At 45.1% G+C, this 14,419-nt stretch overlaps 1 protein-coding gene across 1 annotated transcript in view; it reads right to left on the bottom strand.

Moving 5' to 3' along the window:
* The window catches only part of FAM20A (FAM20A golgi associated secretory pathway pseudokinase), a 68,387-nt gene extending 55,956 nt beyond the window's left edge, over window positions 1–12,431 (bottom strand). Inside the window, exon 1 of the mRNA XM_089540457.1 lies at window positions 12,019–12,431. Coding sequence (XP_089396583.1) covers window positions 12,019–12,431 — 413 coding nt within the window. The remainder of the gene's footprint in view (window positions 1–12,018) is intronic.
* Window positions 12,432–14,419: the final 1,988 nt, after the last annotated feature.

Here is a 14,419-nt window from a genome sequence, read left to right as displayed (position 1 = left end):
CCTTAGGAAATCCTGACACTCACCCTCCCTTTGTTCTCCCAATTCTCATCTTTCCTGGACTGAGTTTCTGGGTGTCCAGGTGAACTCAGTGTGGACAAGTTTGTGTGTTAGCTTTGTATTCCTTATGGTAAGCCTGACTGCCCTTTGATTCATGGTGAAAGAAGACATTCTGAATCAGATTTAACAAAATAACACAAGAATTAATTTGGTTTATTATATCACGTGAATGCTAGTGTGGTGTAGTGGTTTGAGCATAGCATGAGGACTCTGGCGATCAGGGTTCAATTCCTCGCTCAGCCATGGAAACCCACTGGGTAACCTTGGGCAAGTCACACATTCTTAGCCCCAGAAATCCCCAATAGGGTTGCCTTTGGGTCACCATAGGTTGTAAACAAGCTGAAGGAACACAACAACAATTATATAATGTAGAATAGTAAATGCTTTAATAAGTTCCAGTACTTCGTCCCAACCATACAGGGTGACCAGATGTCATAACTGCAAAGGAGGACAAGACACTGCAAAATGTAGGACATTCAAGGAAAAAGTAGGACATTACAAAACAAAAGCTAAAAACATTAATATAAATATAAATCCATGCTTCCTAGTCATGCTTAAAATAGAGGACACTTTGGAATTTATCTTGGACAGATGTCTGAAATGTAGGACATGTCCTGGAAAAGAAGGACATTTGGTCATCCTGCGACCATATACTGTAATGATATTCACCCTGAGTTGTATCAGACCTTGCCTTTCAATCAATTTAGCGATCCAGTACACATTCGTTTCCACTGACTCCTTCAATGGTCTCATCCAACTATCAATTGTCAAATCCCAACTTCTTCTGTATCTCTCTAGACACACGCGGCTGCTTTTATACTTTCTGATAATCCCAACCACCCTTCACAGTATCAAGTATGTGCTGGTATGTTGCTGTGTGTCCAGCTATAGGAACATAGCTGCATGCTGGTCAGTTGCTCCCCTGCTTTCCACTGGCCAGTAAATGGCCGTGTTGTGCATGTGTGGGACACAGCACCAGCTTCAGTGTGTATATTGGGGTTGGGGAGGTGAAGGGGAACTGTGTTGAAGTTCTGCCTGTATAAAACTTTACAGTACCTCTCCTGATCCAGGATCTCAGCCAGAATGTTTAAACATCAGCACTTTTATATTTCAAATGTGAAGTCAAATTTATTTCCCTTATTCAAAGAAACGTGGAACTCTAATCTATTTGCCCTTTTATTATCTATAACATCAGGACCACTTTGCTTCATTTAATTATTTGTGCAGTGATTCTGTCTGTTCCCGGGGATGATGAAATACATGACTGGCTAATCTAGGTCACAGGTAGAGTTGCCAAGCCTCCTCCCCTTCTGACAGCTGCATGAGCCAAAGACATTAAGCAAGCAAAGTTTTCACCACAGTTGCCTCTTTTCACTGGGAAAAGCTTCATCTACATATTCAGTTCTTAATACCCCAACACTCACCTTTGTGTCTTAGGTCTTTTCCACACTACCCAATCATAGCACTTACAGCTTAGCCAGAAAATTCTTGTTCTGCTTCATGAAATCACAAATGCCAGAATTCTATAGGATGCAGCCATAGCAGATAAAGAGATATCAAAGTGCTATAATTGTGTAGTGTTAAAGAGATCCCAATGCATACAATAACATATCTAGACACAGCTTTGTTCAGTGGAAGCTACTTGCTGTTATGGGACAAGCAAAAATTCTAAAGGCATAGCATATCCTACTTTTCAACATTTCACAGACAAAAACTGGGATACATGTAGCCAAGCAACATCAGAGCGAGGTCAAGAAAGCTAACATTAATGAGGAAGAATGGACAAGCCAAGAGAGACCGTAGTAGTTTGCTTTTGCCTAAGCCTATTGGGAAGGGCAACATTCTATCCCTCCTCTTCTCTCCCCTTTGCTGAGTACCAACTATATTTACTGTACACTTCGAAATCAGTTTGTAGTAACTGAAGTAGGCTGAGGACAAAGGGGAAAGTGGGAGGAGGAGAGAGAAACAGGGACATTTTAAAAACAGCTAGAAAAGTTTGACAACAGAGAATTAGTTGGAACTGTCCCTAACTAATCAGGACAGTTGGAGGGTATGACATGTATTTCTATCACTCTGCTGGGCCTATGAGACTATTGCTCTTCATGCAACATAGCTGTTAAAGGCACAGGCTTTTACAAAGGGAGAGAGATTCCAACTCTGTGTCAGACACTATTTAATTGTCAGACAGTATTTAATATGGTAAAATGTACTTGAAGTGGGTCCAACAGCTCTCCAAAGAAGATGTTTGGCTTTTGACCACAGTAACCTAAGTGTAAAATGAATGCATTTCAATGGCTGGTGAAGAAATCACAATTCTGGAAATAATCTTGGGTCCAATGAAGTCCTGTAGTAGGCAACCAAGAACTTTCCATTCATCTAAAAATACAGCAGTGTTACAGACTGGTCTGTCCCTGGCATGGAAATCGCTTCAGCTTGCCACGGTTAGTTTTGATATTATGGATGCTGGTCCAGCAGGTACCAGTGAAAATCTATTAAGGATGTTTTTTGCGCCCAAAAGCTGGCAGTGCCAGCTCCAACAAACTTCACTTAATGTCAGGAGCTTAGAAAGAACAAGAAGTCAGTAACTTTTGGACACTGGGGTGAGCAATCAATCAACTGCAGACAATTTCCACTTACTGGCGAGTTGCTGTTTCCTACAACAGTGACCTAACTGGCTAATTTGAAAGGTCTCCAGGACATTTCTTTCTCCTCTGCATTCATTTCTTTCCTGTGCTTTTCTTAAAATATTTGCCTCTTCTCTTCCTTCTTGTACCCTCCTATTCTTCTCCAAAAAACTATGCCAGTGGGTATTTTTCTCCCAGAGCTTGGGAAAGTCCCTTTAAAAAAAAAAATCCTGCAACTCCCTTCAGCGAGCATGACTGGTGTAGTGTTTCACAAATCTGCTACTACTACTACTACTACTACTACTACTATTATATCAGCTATGATCATGGCAATAGTGTCACAATCATGACTAAATAGCGATCATGACTACGGAGCAATTACAGTAAATCTACTACTTCATCACGACTGTGGCACTATCACCATGATCGTAATTCTCTCCCTTCTACTTTACTGGGCACCAGCTGCATGAGGTCCATCCTGCTGGCAAATGGAGCATGGGGGTCAGGCCAGGAGAGTAGCTGATGTAGAATTCTGGCCATTCTTTATTAAAATCTTCTTGAATGCATTGGACTTTGAAGAAACACAGCAACTTAAAAGAATTGTCCTTTGCTCTGAAGAGAAGATGATGCAGGCCTGACAACTATCCCTCCTACAACTGAAAGCTTAACATGGCCTGCTAGTTCTGAGGCCTTTGAGCATCAGTCTTCAATAGGTCATACAACAATGTTTCTTAGGCTAATATGTGGGACTGACAGGATTTTCCCACCAATATGCCAGGGACTAGCAACATATTTATGGCCACCGACATTTTTGTCCTCATTTTTCTTTTCCAGAAACTCACAACAAACCAGGAGTCAATAGCCTGAAGGTCAGTACCGGTCCACAGATCACCACTAGGAGTAGCACTGCCGTACATGATAAGTGTTCCCTTTGTCTATATGGCATGGGCGGTCATCAACAGGAATGGGTGCAGGGGCCAAATTTCTGCCCCTTGGACCCTCTGGAGGACCTTGTGGACTGGCAGAAAATGAAAGCATTCCATCAACTTAAACAAATAAAAAACCAACAACAGTGTGTGTTTGTGTGTTGGACTGAAACCTTTTAAAAGATGAATCATAGAATCATAGAATCATAGAGTTGGAAATGACCACAGGGGCCATCCAGTCCAGTCACCACTGGAAGCTTCCATGAGAGGCATTCTTTCTCTTTCTCTTACTCTTTCTCCTCCTCCTCCACTAAAGAAAGACCTGTCAGGAGTTGAGGGCCAAAAAAATCCCCTTAGAGGGTTTCCTATCACCCCAGGGTCACACTTTGCCCACGCCTGCTTTACAGAATGGTTTATGAACAGTAGCTGAGATCCTGTTTTGGGAGACAACCATCTCTCCCCTAGCCATATTTCTGTAGCCATGTCTCTTAATGCTATCCCCAAAACCTACCTTTTAAGTATGGCAGCTTCCAGGTTGTCAGAAAGTGAGGGGATCAGCAACGATGCATCCACTTACTTGCCAGCAGCTTTCACGTCGAGTCCAGCTAGAGGAAAGTAGCTGGATGTGTTGTCACTGATCTCTTCACTCTCTGACAACCTGGAAATGGGTGTAAAGTGGTTGGGGTGGGGTGGCATTTTGGTAGTTGTGTGGTCAGAAAAAAATTCCAACCTATGCAATGACCAAAACAAGTGAGTTGTGATATCATAAGGCAGAATGATGATACCTTAAGTTACTAACAATATGCCAGCCAATAATTAAACAGAAGTGTGAGAACTCTTTCCTTCAGCTGTTAGTTGCTCATATATAGGGTTCAGAGTGGCAGGGGCATCATTGGGAGGGTGACACTTTAAGGGGGGGTGACATCACTGCTTCCCAAACATCTGTATTTTGGCAGAAATGGGCTGTGGCATTCACCTGTATCTCTTTAAAATGCTGAAGAGATGGCATGAATGAGGGGAGGCTCAGTGGAAGTCCCTAGGTTTTTAATTTTAAAAAATAAAATAAAATTCTTTACATATTTTCTTTAAAAATATCACACCACATTTTCATTTTAACCACATGGAATTATGTACATGTAAATACATTTAGACAGCGAGCCTGGTGTAGTGGTTTGGGCATTGGACTGCGGATCTAGAGACCAGGGTTTGAATCCCTGCTTGGCCATGGAAAGCCACTGGGTGACTTGGGCAAGTCACACTCTTTCAGCCTCAGGGGAAGGCAATGGCAAAACCTGTTAAGTAAACCCCATGATAGGGTTGCCATAAACTGAAACCAACTTTAAGGTACATGACAACAAATACATTTAGGCTGTGCGTATGATATTGTAATTTAAAGGTATAATGTTAATTTTGCTAGTTTATTTTATGTCACAGCTATTACCATTCCATTCAGTGATATATAAGAATTACAATTTATGAGTAACATTAGAACAAAAAACATTACTAAGGATTCTGTATGGTGGAGATTTGGGAGGTGGTTGGGGTGTGTGTGTGAGATACATGAATTACTGCACTGAGTGATGCCAGCCCTAGTGATGCCACCACAGGGCAGCAATAGTGAAGGAACATATGCAGTGGTGTCCTGAAACCAAAGTTTACCAATCAGTGCCCTGGGAATTTTAGATTGGCACATATTATTCCCCCTTCAGCTTTCCCTACCCTCAGGTTCCTTCTGAATCCAGCTGCAGTCCCCAGAATAGCTGCGGCAGAGATGTCCCCGACCCAGCACCCATATATTTTTGTGAACTATCCCTGTTGGTTAGTTAATTATCCCTGATAGTTTAGGGTGCCTTGGTCTTGAATGAGCAATCAAGATCCATTTATTTTACAACCAACCTGTTCATGGTGGAAATGAAAATTACTAGAACTGATTTGTTGATACAGCAGCCTCTATTTTTTGGAGTCTCCTTCAGAGGTGTGGCCATGGGGACTACCACAGGAGTGCTACCTACAGTTCAGAATTAATAATTACATCTCTGGGCATAAGCAAGCATACAGACATTTCCAAAATGTACCCAAAAAGGGCTGGAAGAGACTCCATATTGAAAGACTGGAGACACCCTACCAATCAGCACAGAGAACACTGAATTAGAAGAACCCATGGCCCCTCTTGGTACAAGGCAGGTTCCTAGGTTCCATTCTGAAGAATACAAGTCACATGGAGGAGCTCAGTGTGACCTGTTTGCTCCATCACACCTGTGCCTGATTCTGCCTCACTGGTCACTCCACCCACAAACACCTTGCTCTATGCCTTAGCTTGGGTCTGAACTTCAGCCAAACTGGCAAACCCATCCCATGGCAATACTGAAGCCACGGTTAGGGCTTCCTCAGAAGTAAGTCACACCTCTTATTTTCCTAGACTCCAGCCATTCAGCCCCAGTCCCATAGAGAAACAACATCTGGCCCACCAGATGTTATTGGAATGCAAACATGTTCAGCACGAGTTAGCGTGGCCAATAGGTAGGGATGACCTGTGTGTAGATCAAAGACTGAAAGCAATGACCTACCAGAGATTCTTGAAGAGCTCTCTGAGTTTTTACACTATACCATGCAGTTTAAATCCAGATAGTGGTTTGGATCAGGCCATGACACAACTACAGGGGAGTGGAGGCATTACTCTCTTCTCCACCCCACCATTTTCCTGAAGATTATTTCTCTTCCCTGCCTCATAGCTGCCACTTGTTCCTATTAGGAAAAGCTCCCTGTTTCTCAAGACATCCTAATAGCAGCTCTTATTTACAGAAGTTTAGATCAGTTTTCCAAACAGCTATTCTCATGTCTAGCTTGGCCCTAGCATGACAGGCTTATTTATCTCTATTGTGAGTCATGTCTCACATCTCAGTGGTTTAAAGTACAGTTACTCCATTGAACCAGAGCAAGGTCACACGCTCTCATCGATCCACTCCTTGGATTTCACACCAGCTCTTGCTCTGACATTATTACTTTTTTCAGAGGGTGACACGTAAGCTGTACCGATTAGGGACTATGTACAAAATAGATACAGTGGCAGGTTGGTGATAAAAGTTGTGTACCCCCCCCCCCCCCTTGCTCCTTTTTGGCTGCTATGCCAAGGTGTTCAGCTTGGCTTTTTCCCTGCAGGACAAAAGTGACCCTGTTAAGCAGAAAGGCTGCCAGTAAGTTGCTAAACAAGCTGCTACATTTAGAATGGACACGGTTGCTCAACACGTTCAAAGACACAGCATCCACCTGCCCCCAATTATTTTTTTTGGCACGGTGGACATTTTAGAAGCCCAAGGCTGCAGTCTGAAATGCACCTTGACCTGGATGAATGCGCCAGAGCCAGCAGAAGGACTTTGTGTTGTTATTTGCCATCAAGTCAACATCAGCTTTTAGCAACCCTATGAATGAGAGACCTCCAAATCACCTTTGTCATCAACAGCTCTACTCAGGTCTTGCAAACCTGAGGCAGTTATGTCTTCCTTGATTGACTCTATTCATCTGGAATGCTGGTGTCCATTTTTCCTACTGTCTTCAACTTAAGTGGTCATTTGTTTTCTTTGAGCTCCTTTTTCTAAACTGTATGCATTTTACAATATTTGACTGGCTAAACACAATGAATAAATTAAGAGGGGAAAAATAGCTTTTCACACCATAGTCTTTTACTTTTACTGGAGAAGTGAGTGCTGCTGTCTCCCTAAAAGCTAAAATGATTAAACGGAGGCTGATATACCTTGGAGCAGTGGTTCCCAAAAATTGGTCCTCCAGGTGCTTTGAACTTCAACTCCCAGAAGCCCCAGCCAGTCAAGAATTCTGGGAACTGAAGTCCAAACTCTGGAGGACCAAAGTTTGAGAATCACTGCTTTGGCAATATCTTTAGATGATGTGACTCACTGGAGAAGATGACTCTAATGTTTGATTTTCATCTTCTCCAATGGGTTGCAGCAACTCCTGATAGCTCCAAAGTATGACAGCCTCATTTTAGTCATCTTACCTTTTAGGGAGACAACTGGACTCACTTCTAAGTAAAAGTGGATAGGACTGAAGTGTGAAAAGCTGTTTTTTCTCCTTTGTTTATTCATTGTGTTTTGCCAGTCAAATATTGTAAAATACATACAGTCTAGAAAAAGGAGCTCAAAGAATACAAACCCAGCCTCATTTATTGATTTCAGATACACACACACACAGAGAGATAAATTAGAATCAGAATAGCAATATTTGATTACAGCAATTAGCTGTTTTATTTTTTTATTTTAGAAAAAGGGTTATTTTAATAGAAGCAGGTACAGAACTTGCCTGTGGTATGTGGAAAGTAAAAGAATCATTCCCCTTTTCCAGTTACATAGGGAGAATAGCTTACCTAAAATGATACTGGCTATGATAGATATCTGCATCATTAAAAATAAGGAAAATTTGCTTCTTGTTTCAGAAAAATTGATTACATTTCCATGCGGGTGACAATCAATCAACCCATCACTCAATCCCCAATCCTGATGTGTGGGTCTACAACTTCCATAATCCTCAGCCAAGAGGAGTAGTGGGGAAAGTGGAACTCAGGTTTCCTTACTTGGGGAAGATACAAGCTGAGTAATGCTTAGCAATTTAGACTGTTGTTGTTGTTGCTGCTGTTGTGTGTGTCTTCAAGTCATTTTGGATTTATGGAGACCCTAAGGTGAACCTATCATGGGGTTTTCTTGGCAAGATTGTTCAGAGGATATACTTTGTGAAATAATTCATGTATGCATGAAGGTGAGGTGCAGAAAACAGTAGGCTGGGCTCCAGCCCATACCTCCTTTTGGATCCAGCCCCATCCATCTCTGACACGTTGCTTCTGACAACTTTTCTCCAGGATTGCAACCTTTGGACTGTGGGGACCCATGATGAGACATCTCCAAGCCCTCCTGTCTTCCACTGCTCTGCTTAGTTCCTGCAAACTCATACCTGTGACCTCCCTAATAGAGTCCATCCATTAGCATGCAGCCATCCTCTCTTTTTGCTTCTCTCCATCTTTCCTAACATTGTTTTTTTCCAATGAGTCATGTCTTCTCATGATGTGTCCGAAATATGGCAGCCTCAGTTTTGTCATTTTGATTTCCAGGGAGATTTCTGGCTTGATCTATGATCCCATTTTCATTTGTCGTGATTGCATCCTGGAGGATCCTGGGGTTTGCAGCTGAAGGGGGGGGGGGATTTCTCCACCAGGGAGCTCCTGTAGTTCTTCTGACCAGACTTCAAATCCCCCAGGATCCCACAGGAGGGAACCATGGCCATGAAAGTGAATTAAGAACACTGTATTTATCTAGTGTAAGAGGCCCCCTTGTAAATAGCTACTTGCCTGGTCACTTCTGTAGAAGGAAAATAATCTCCAGTGACATTCTTCTTCTATTTTTTGGGCCACAAATTGCTAACATGGAACACAGACAGATTAGTAATCTGATGAGTAGCATAACAAGTAATTGGGCACTTTAATTGTGAAACTAATTTGTCCCCATTTCTTTTTTAAAACAACTCCGACTCATGGCTCTCCTTTTGTTTTAATTTCATTATCCAAAATTGCTTGTTCATGAAGTTGTTTTCTCATTGGATACCTGACCCTTCCTCCTTATTGCTTAAGGTAGCTGTTTGCACAGATGAAGACTGTCATTTGAGCAGAGCTGGGGAAGGGGACTTTGGGGAAACTACAATTCCCGGAACACCACTGGCCACACTGGCCATGGGATTCTGGGAGCTGTAGTCCCAAAAGCTACTTCCCTCTTGCTTTGGATTTAAGGACACCCATTCCCCTGTCCCTGCGTTTTTACTCTTCAAGCATGTTTCATGTAAATGAACACATTTGGGATCCCGTCTTGCTCTCCTTCAAGAAGGGAGTCTGGGAGTATTGAGAATGCCATACTTTGAAAGGTCACGTTACCAAACCAGCTCTGTTCAGGAAGGCAGATTTTTCTACTCAGAATCTTGGAACTGTCTGCAGTTCCTCTTGGAATTTTGATCACTACTGAATATTTCAGCAAGAAAGATGTCAGACAGAACTCCCCTCCGCTGATGGGGAAGTAGGAGTCCTTCAAGTTCACAGACAGGGGGAAAATGACTTATTTAAACAAGAACAGAGGGCAGATAAGGAACAGAGATCGTGCTACACAGAAAACATGTTCCATGGGCAATTGTGGCCTGCATTGAGGCCAGGAACATAAGAATGGGTGCACACTTTATAGCCAGAGGTGCGTATATTTACAGTAGTGCTATTGTGCTGGAAAAGTTAGTTCAGATGATGTAGAAACAGGCTAGACCAGGAATGGGGAATATGCGGTCCCCCAAGGGAGGGTGAAGTCCTTGTAGCCAACATAACCCATGGTCAGGGATGATGGGAATTACAGTCCAACACCTGGAAAGCTGCACATTCCTCTTCCTTCCTAAGCAGATAGGATGATGGGAGGATGTCTCCGAATGGCTCTACTTAACCTGCCTGCATTTTACAGAGAGCCAGCGTGGCATATGTGGTTTGGATGTTGGACTATGACTCTGGAGACCAAGGTTCGATTCACAGCTTGTCTATTTTGCTTGCTTTTCCGGGATGCCAACACTAACCATTTTCATACTGGAAGCACATAGATCTCTGTGTGATAAACACCCATGAAAGCCACTTGGGCAAGTCACACTCTCTCAGCCTCAGGGGAAGGCGATGGCAAACCTCTTCTGATCAACTCTTGCCAAGAAAACCCCATGACAGGGTCGCCACAAGTCGGAAATGAGTTGAAGGTACACAACAATAAATATTGTACAGTAGTGCCAAGAGGCTCCAGCCACCCCTTGGCATTGCTGTTGGATCCCACACTGCAGTGGGCTTCAGGGAGAGAAGCACTTACATCTGGCTCTACCCCTGTGGGTCCTAGCTAGCATCATTTAATAACAACATCAACACCACATAGATTACAAAGATATAGCCATGTTAGTCTGTAGAATCAGTCTGTAGAAAGATCTTGTAGCATCTTTGATATGAATTGAAAGAAAGAAATTGGCAGCATGCGCTTTCGTAGTCTTATGTCTACTTCCTCAGAACAAGGTCCAAATGCATCAGAGGAAGTAGACTGATGTTTTAAAATTAATTAATTTATTCATTTTATTAATGGGACCCAAGGCGGCTGACCAATAAAATAGTTTAAAAACTTTACATAAAAAAACACATTTAAAATAATCTTGCTAAAACCATATAAAAATCACACAAAGCATACTATGCTGGAATAGATGGACAGCAATTGGATTCATTGGAAAGGAAAGGGATCTATCTGACCCAGTTTGCAGGAAAGGAAATGGAGTTCCCCTGAGGTTCACTGGACCTGCTCTCGAAGAAAGGAGGGCAGGAAACTGGACATCCCAGCTTCAAGATCGCACTCAGGCCTGCCAGAAAGGCTTCCTTCAAACAGGGAGCCCCAGGCGTGGGTCATGAATGATCCTCCTAAGGCAGGTAAAGCTCCATACAACAAAACCATTTCAGCTGGTTCCAGTGTTGGACTATGACTCTTGGGGACCAGGGTTTGAACCCCTGCTTGGCCATGGGTGGTCCACTGGGGGACCTTGGGCAAGTCACACTCTCTCAGCCTCAGAGGAAGGCAAAGGCAACACCCCCCTGAGAGAAGTCTTGCCAAGAAAACCCTATGACAGGGTTGCCATGAGTTGGAAACGACTTGAGGCGTTTTGCTTCTTCACTTGTAGTGGACAAGAGAGGCAAGTTTCTAGTCCTCAAGGTGGAAGGAGAGCACACAAGCATTAGGAAAGGCAGCCAGCCACAGAAAGAAAGAGGAGATGGGAAAGGCGAGGTGTAGGGCTCTCCATGGGAAGGGGGGAGGGATGGAGTGCCTTCCCCTCCTAGTTGTTGTTGTTGTCGTTGTGTGCCTTCAAGTTGTTTCTGATCTATGGCAACCCTGAGATGAACCTGTCATAGGGTTTTCTTGGCAAATTTCCTCAGAGGGGTGTGTGCCAGTGCTATCCTCTGAGGTTGAGAGAGTGTGACTTGTCCAGGCTGGGTTTCCATGCCCAAACCGAGATTCGAACCCTGGTCTCCAGAGTCCTTAGTCCAGCACTCAAACCACTATGCCACGCTGCCTCGGTCCCCCTTCTCCTTCCCCCCAGGGTGACCAGGCGTCCTCCTTTCCCAGGACACGTCCTCCATTTCAACCTTTTCTGTCCAGGAGGAAAATTCCTAAATAATAATAAATAATAACAACAAAATAAAAACAAGATAACAATAATATAACAATAATAGTACCAAATAATAAAATAATAAAATAAATATACTACTACTACTACTACTACTAATATAACAATCATAGTACTACATAATAATAATAACAGTAAATAATGAATATGCAATTAAGGCAGCCCCATGATCCGCCCACCTGTTCCATCGGGCCACTTTCCGGCGGTAGTAGCGCAGCGCCTCTTGCCCGCTGAGCAGCAGCACTTCCTCGTCCGGCCCCTCGGGGGCGCCATAGAGCGGGTGCGCGAAGAGGCGCTTCAGCTTGGAGCCCCGGGGCGAAGGAGGAGGAGGAGGAGGAGGAGGAGGAGGCACGCTGCTGCTGCTGCTGCTGCCTCCCCCCTCCGGCAGCGGAGGCACTGTGGGGCTGGAGGGGGGCGCTGCTCCTTCTCCTGGCCCCTGGGGGTCCTGGGGGCAGGGGCAGGGGGCCCGGGGCTCTCCTCGGGGGCCCAGACGCCGCCGCACTTGGGGCCAGAGGTGGAAGTAGAGGTCCGCGCAGAGCAGCGTCCCCAGGAGCAGCAGCAGCAGCAGCCGGTCGCGACGGGGACCCAGCATCCTGGCCCCCTCCCTCCCTCCCTCCGGACCCTCGGCCTCCCCTCCGCCTGATCTTCAGCAGCAGCAGCAGCACCAGGAGGAGGAGGAGGAAGATGCCCGGAGAGTCAGGGGAAGAGAGGACCAAGGAGGGAAGGAGGAGGTGCCAAGATCCTGCCTCCCTCCCCAAAGAGCCCCAGACTGAAAGAGCCTCTGCCCCGCTGACACTCCAGAAGCAGGTGGAAGGAAGGAAGGAAGGAAGGAAGGAAGGAAGGAAGGAAGGAAGGGCAGGTTGGGGAAAGCAGGCAGCCTGGGCTGGGAGGAAAGGGGCCAAATGAGCGCCTCGCCTCCTCCTCCTCCTCCTCCTCTTGCTCTTTCTCCTCCTCCTTTTCCTTCTCCTCTTCCTCTTCTTCCTCCTCTTCCTTCTCTTCTTCTTCTTCCTCCTCCTCCTCCTCTTCTTGTCCTTCCTCCTCCTTTTGCTCCTGCTCCGGCAGGGCAGTCAGGCTGGAAGGATGGGGCCCCGGAGGGGATGGGAAGAGAGGCAGAGGATCGGGCTCCACCAGCCCCAGACAGACCTTCCTCCTCCTCCTCCTCCTTCTCCTCTTATCAGCAGAGATCCCTGGAATGACAGCCACCACTCTTCCAGCCTCCTCCTCCTTCTCCTCCTCTCAGCCCCGCAGGGCACCCGGGGTCCTCCTCACCCCCAAGGAGAGTCAGGCAGTACTGTACTGCATCATCATCATCATCATCATCATCATCATCATCATCATCATCATCATCATCATCATCCTGTAATAATAATGATAATGACTTTTTATAGAAATAAACTTATTTACTGATGATGATGAGGATATATTCCTTACCGGCCTCTCCCCACGGGAATAAGCTAAAAGACGTTGGTGGACATCCATGCCACAAAAGGCTGGAAACCCTCCCCAGAAATGTCTGTTCATGCTTCTGAGTCCTGCTCAGAAATAAAAGGACGTTTTGGAATGCCTCCTGGACAGAGGAGGTCGAAAGGGAGGACATGTCCTGGGAAAGGAGGACAGGAATGGAGGACACGTCCTGGAAATGGAGGGCACGTGGCCACCCTGCCCAAGCTGGACCAGGACTGCCCAGCATCCCTTGTGGAAGCCTTTTGCTGCCCAGATCCAGTCTTTGCCCCCAGCCCCAAAGTGGAGCCCAAAGGGTCGCTGCTGGGCTGTTTGGACACTGTTTCAGTCCCATGGCTTGGATCACAGGGAGGCACAGAGCCCTTTCCTGTTGTCAGAAAGAGAGCCAGCCTGGTGTTGGGGTTTGAGCATTGGACTCTGGAGACCAGGGTTTGAATCCCTGCTTGGCCATGGAAGCCCACTGGGTGTCCTTGGGCGAGTCACACTCTCTCAGCCTCTTAGGTGAAATAAGGGACTGGGCTCCTGTCCCTCTTCATGATTGTACAGAAGAGCCTGTGTGATATTGCTGCTGGCGGACTAGGTTAGGTCTCTAGAAAAAGGGTTCAAATCCCTCTCGGCCATGGAAGCCCAGTGGGTGACCTCGGGCGAGTCACATTTTCTCAGCCTCAGAGGGAGGCAAAGGCAAACCTCCCTCTGAATAAATCTTGCCAGGTAAACCCTGTGATAGGTTCACCTTAGGGTTGCCATAAGTCGAAACAACTTGAAGGTACACAACAAGTCAGTCAGTCAGTCGTTTAACTAAAAGCCATTACAAATTAAAAACAAAAGCCCAAACATTAAAATCCAGTAAAAGTATACATGCACGTCTATATAAAACACCAGATTATTTAATCCCTTGCACAATCTATACCAATATTTTCCAGATAAACTAATACCTTTAGCAGCTTTCGCAAACAAGGCTGTTTCGTATGTAACATGCGGATCAGAGCCCGAAAGTAACCAGACAAGAGCTCTCCCCCTGCAAGAAAGCCAAGATCTGTCCCAAGAATTTGATAAAGCTGGCAATAAAGATCCTCAGAAGTCAGAAATTACAGGTTTGGCAGAATGGGTCACCTTGTC

The sequence above is a fragment of the Sceloporus occidentalis genome, unplaced genomic scaffold (assembly GCF_023333645.1).
Source record: "Sceloporus occidentalis isolate IW3139 unplaced genomic scaffold, rSceOcc1.0.p SCAF_1, whole genome shotgun sequence".
Classification (NCBI taxonomy): domain Eukaryota; kingdom Metazoa; phylum Chordata; class Lepidosauria; order Squamata; family Phrynosomatidae; genus Sceloporus; species Sceloporus occidentalis.
This window is presented reverse-complemented; position numbering and strand designations above follow the sequence as displayed.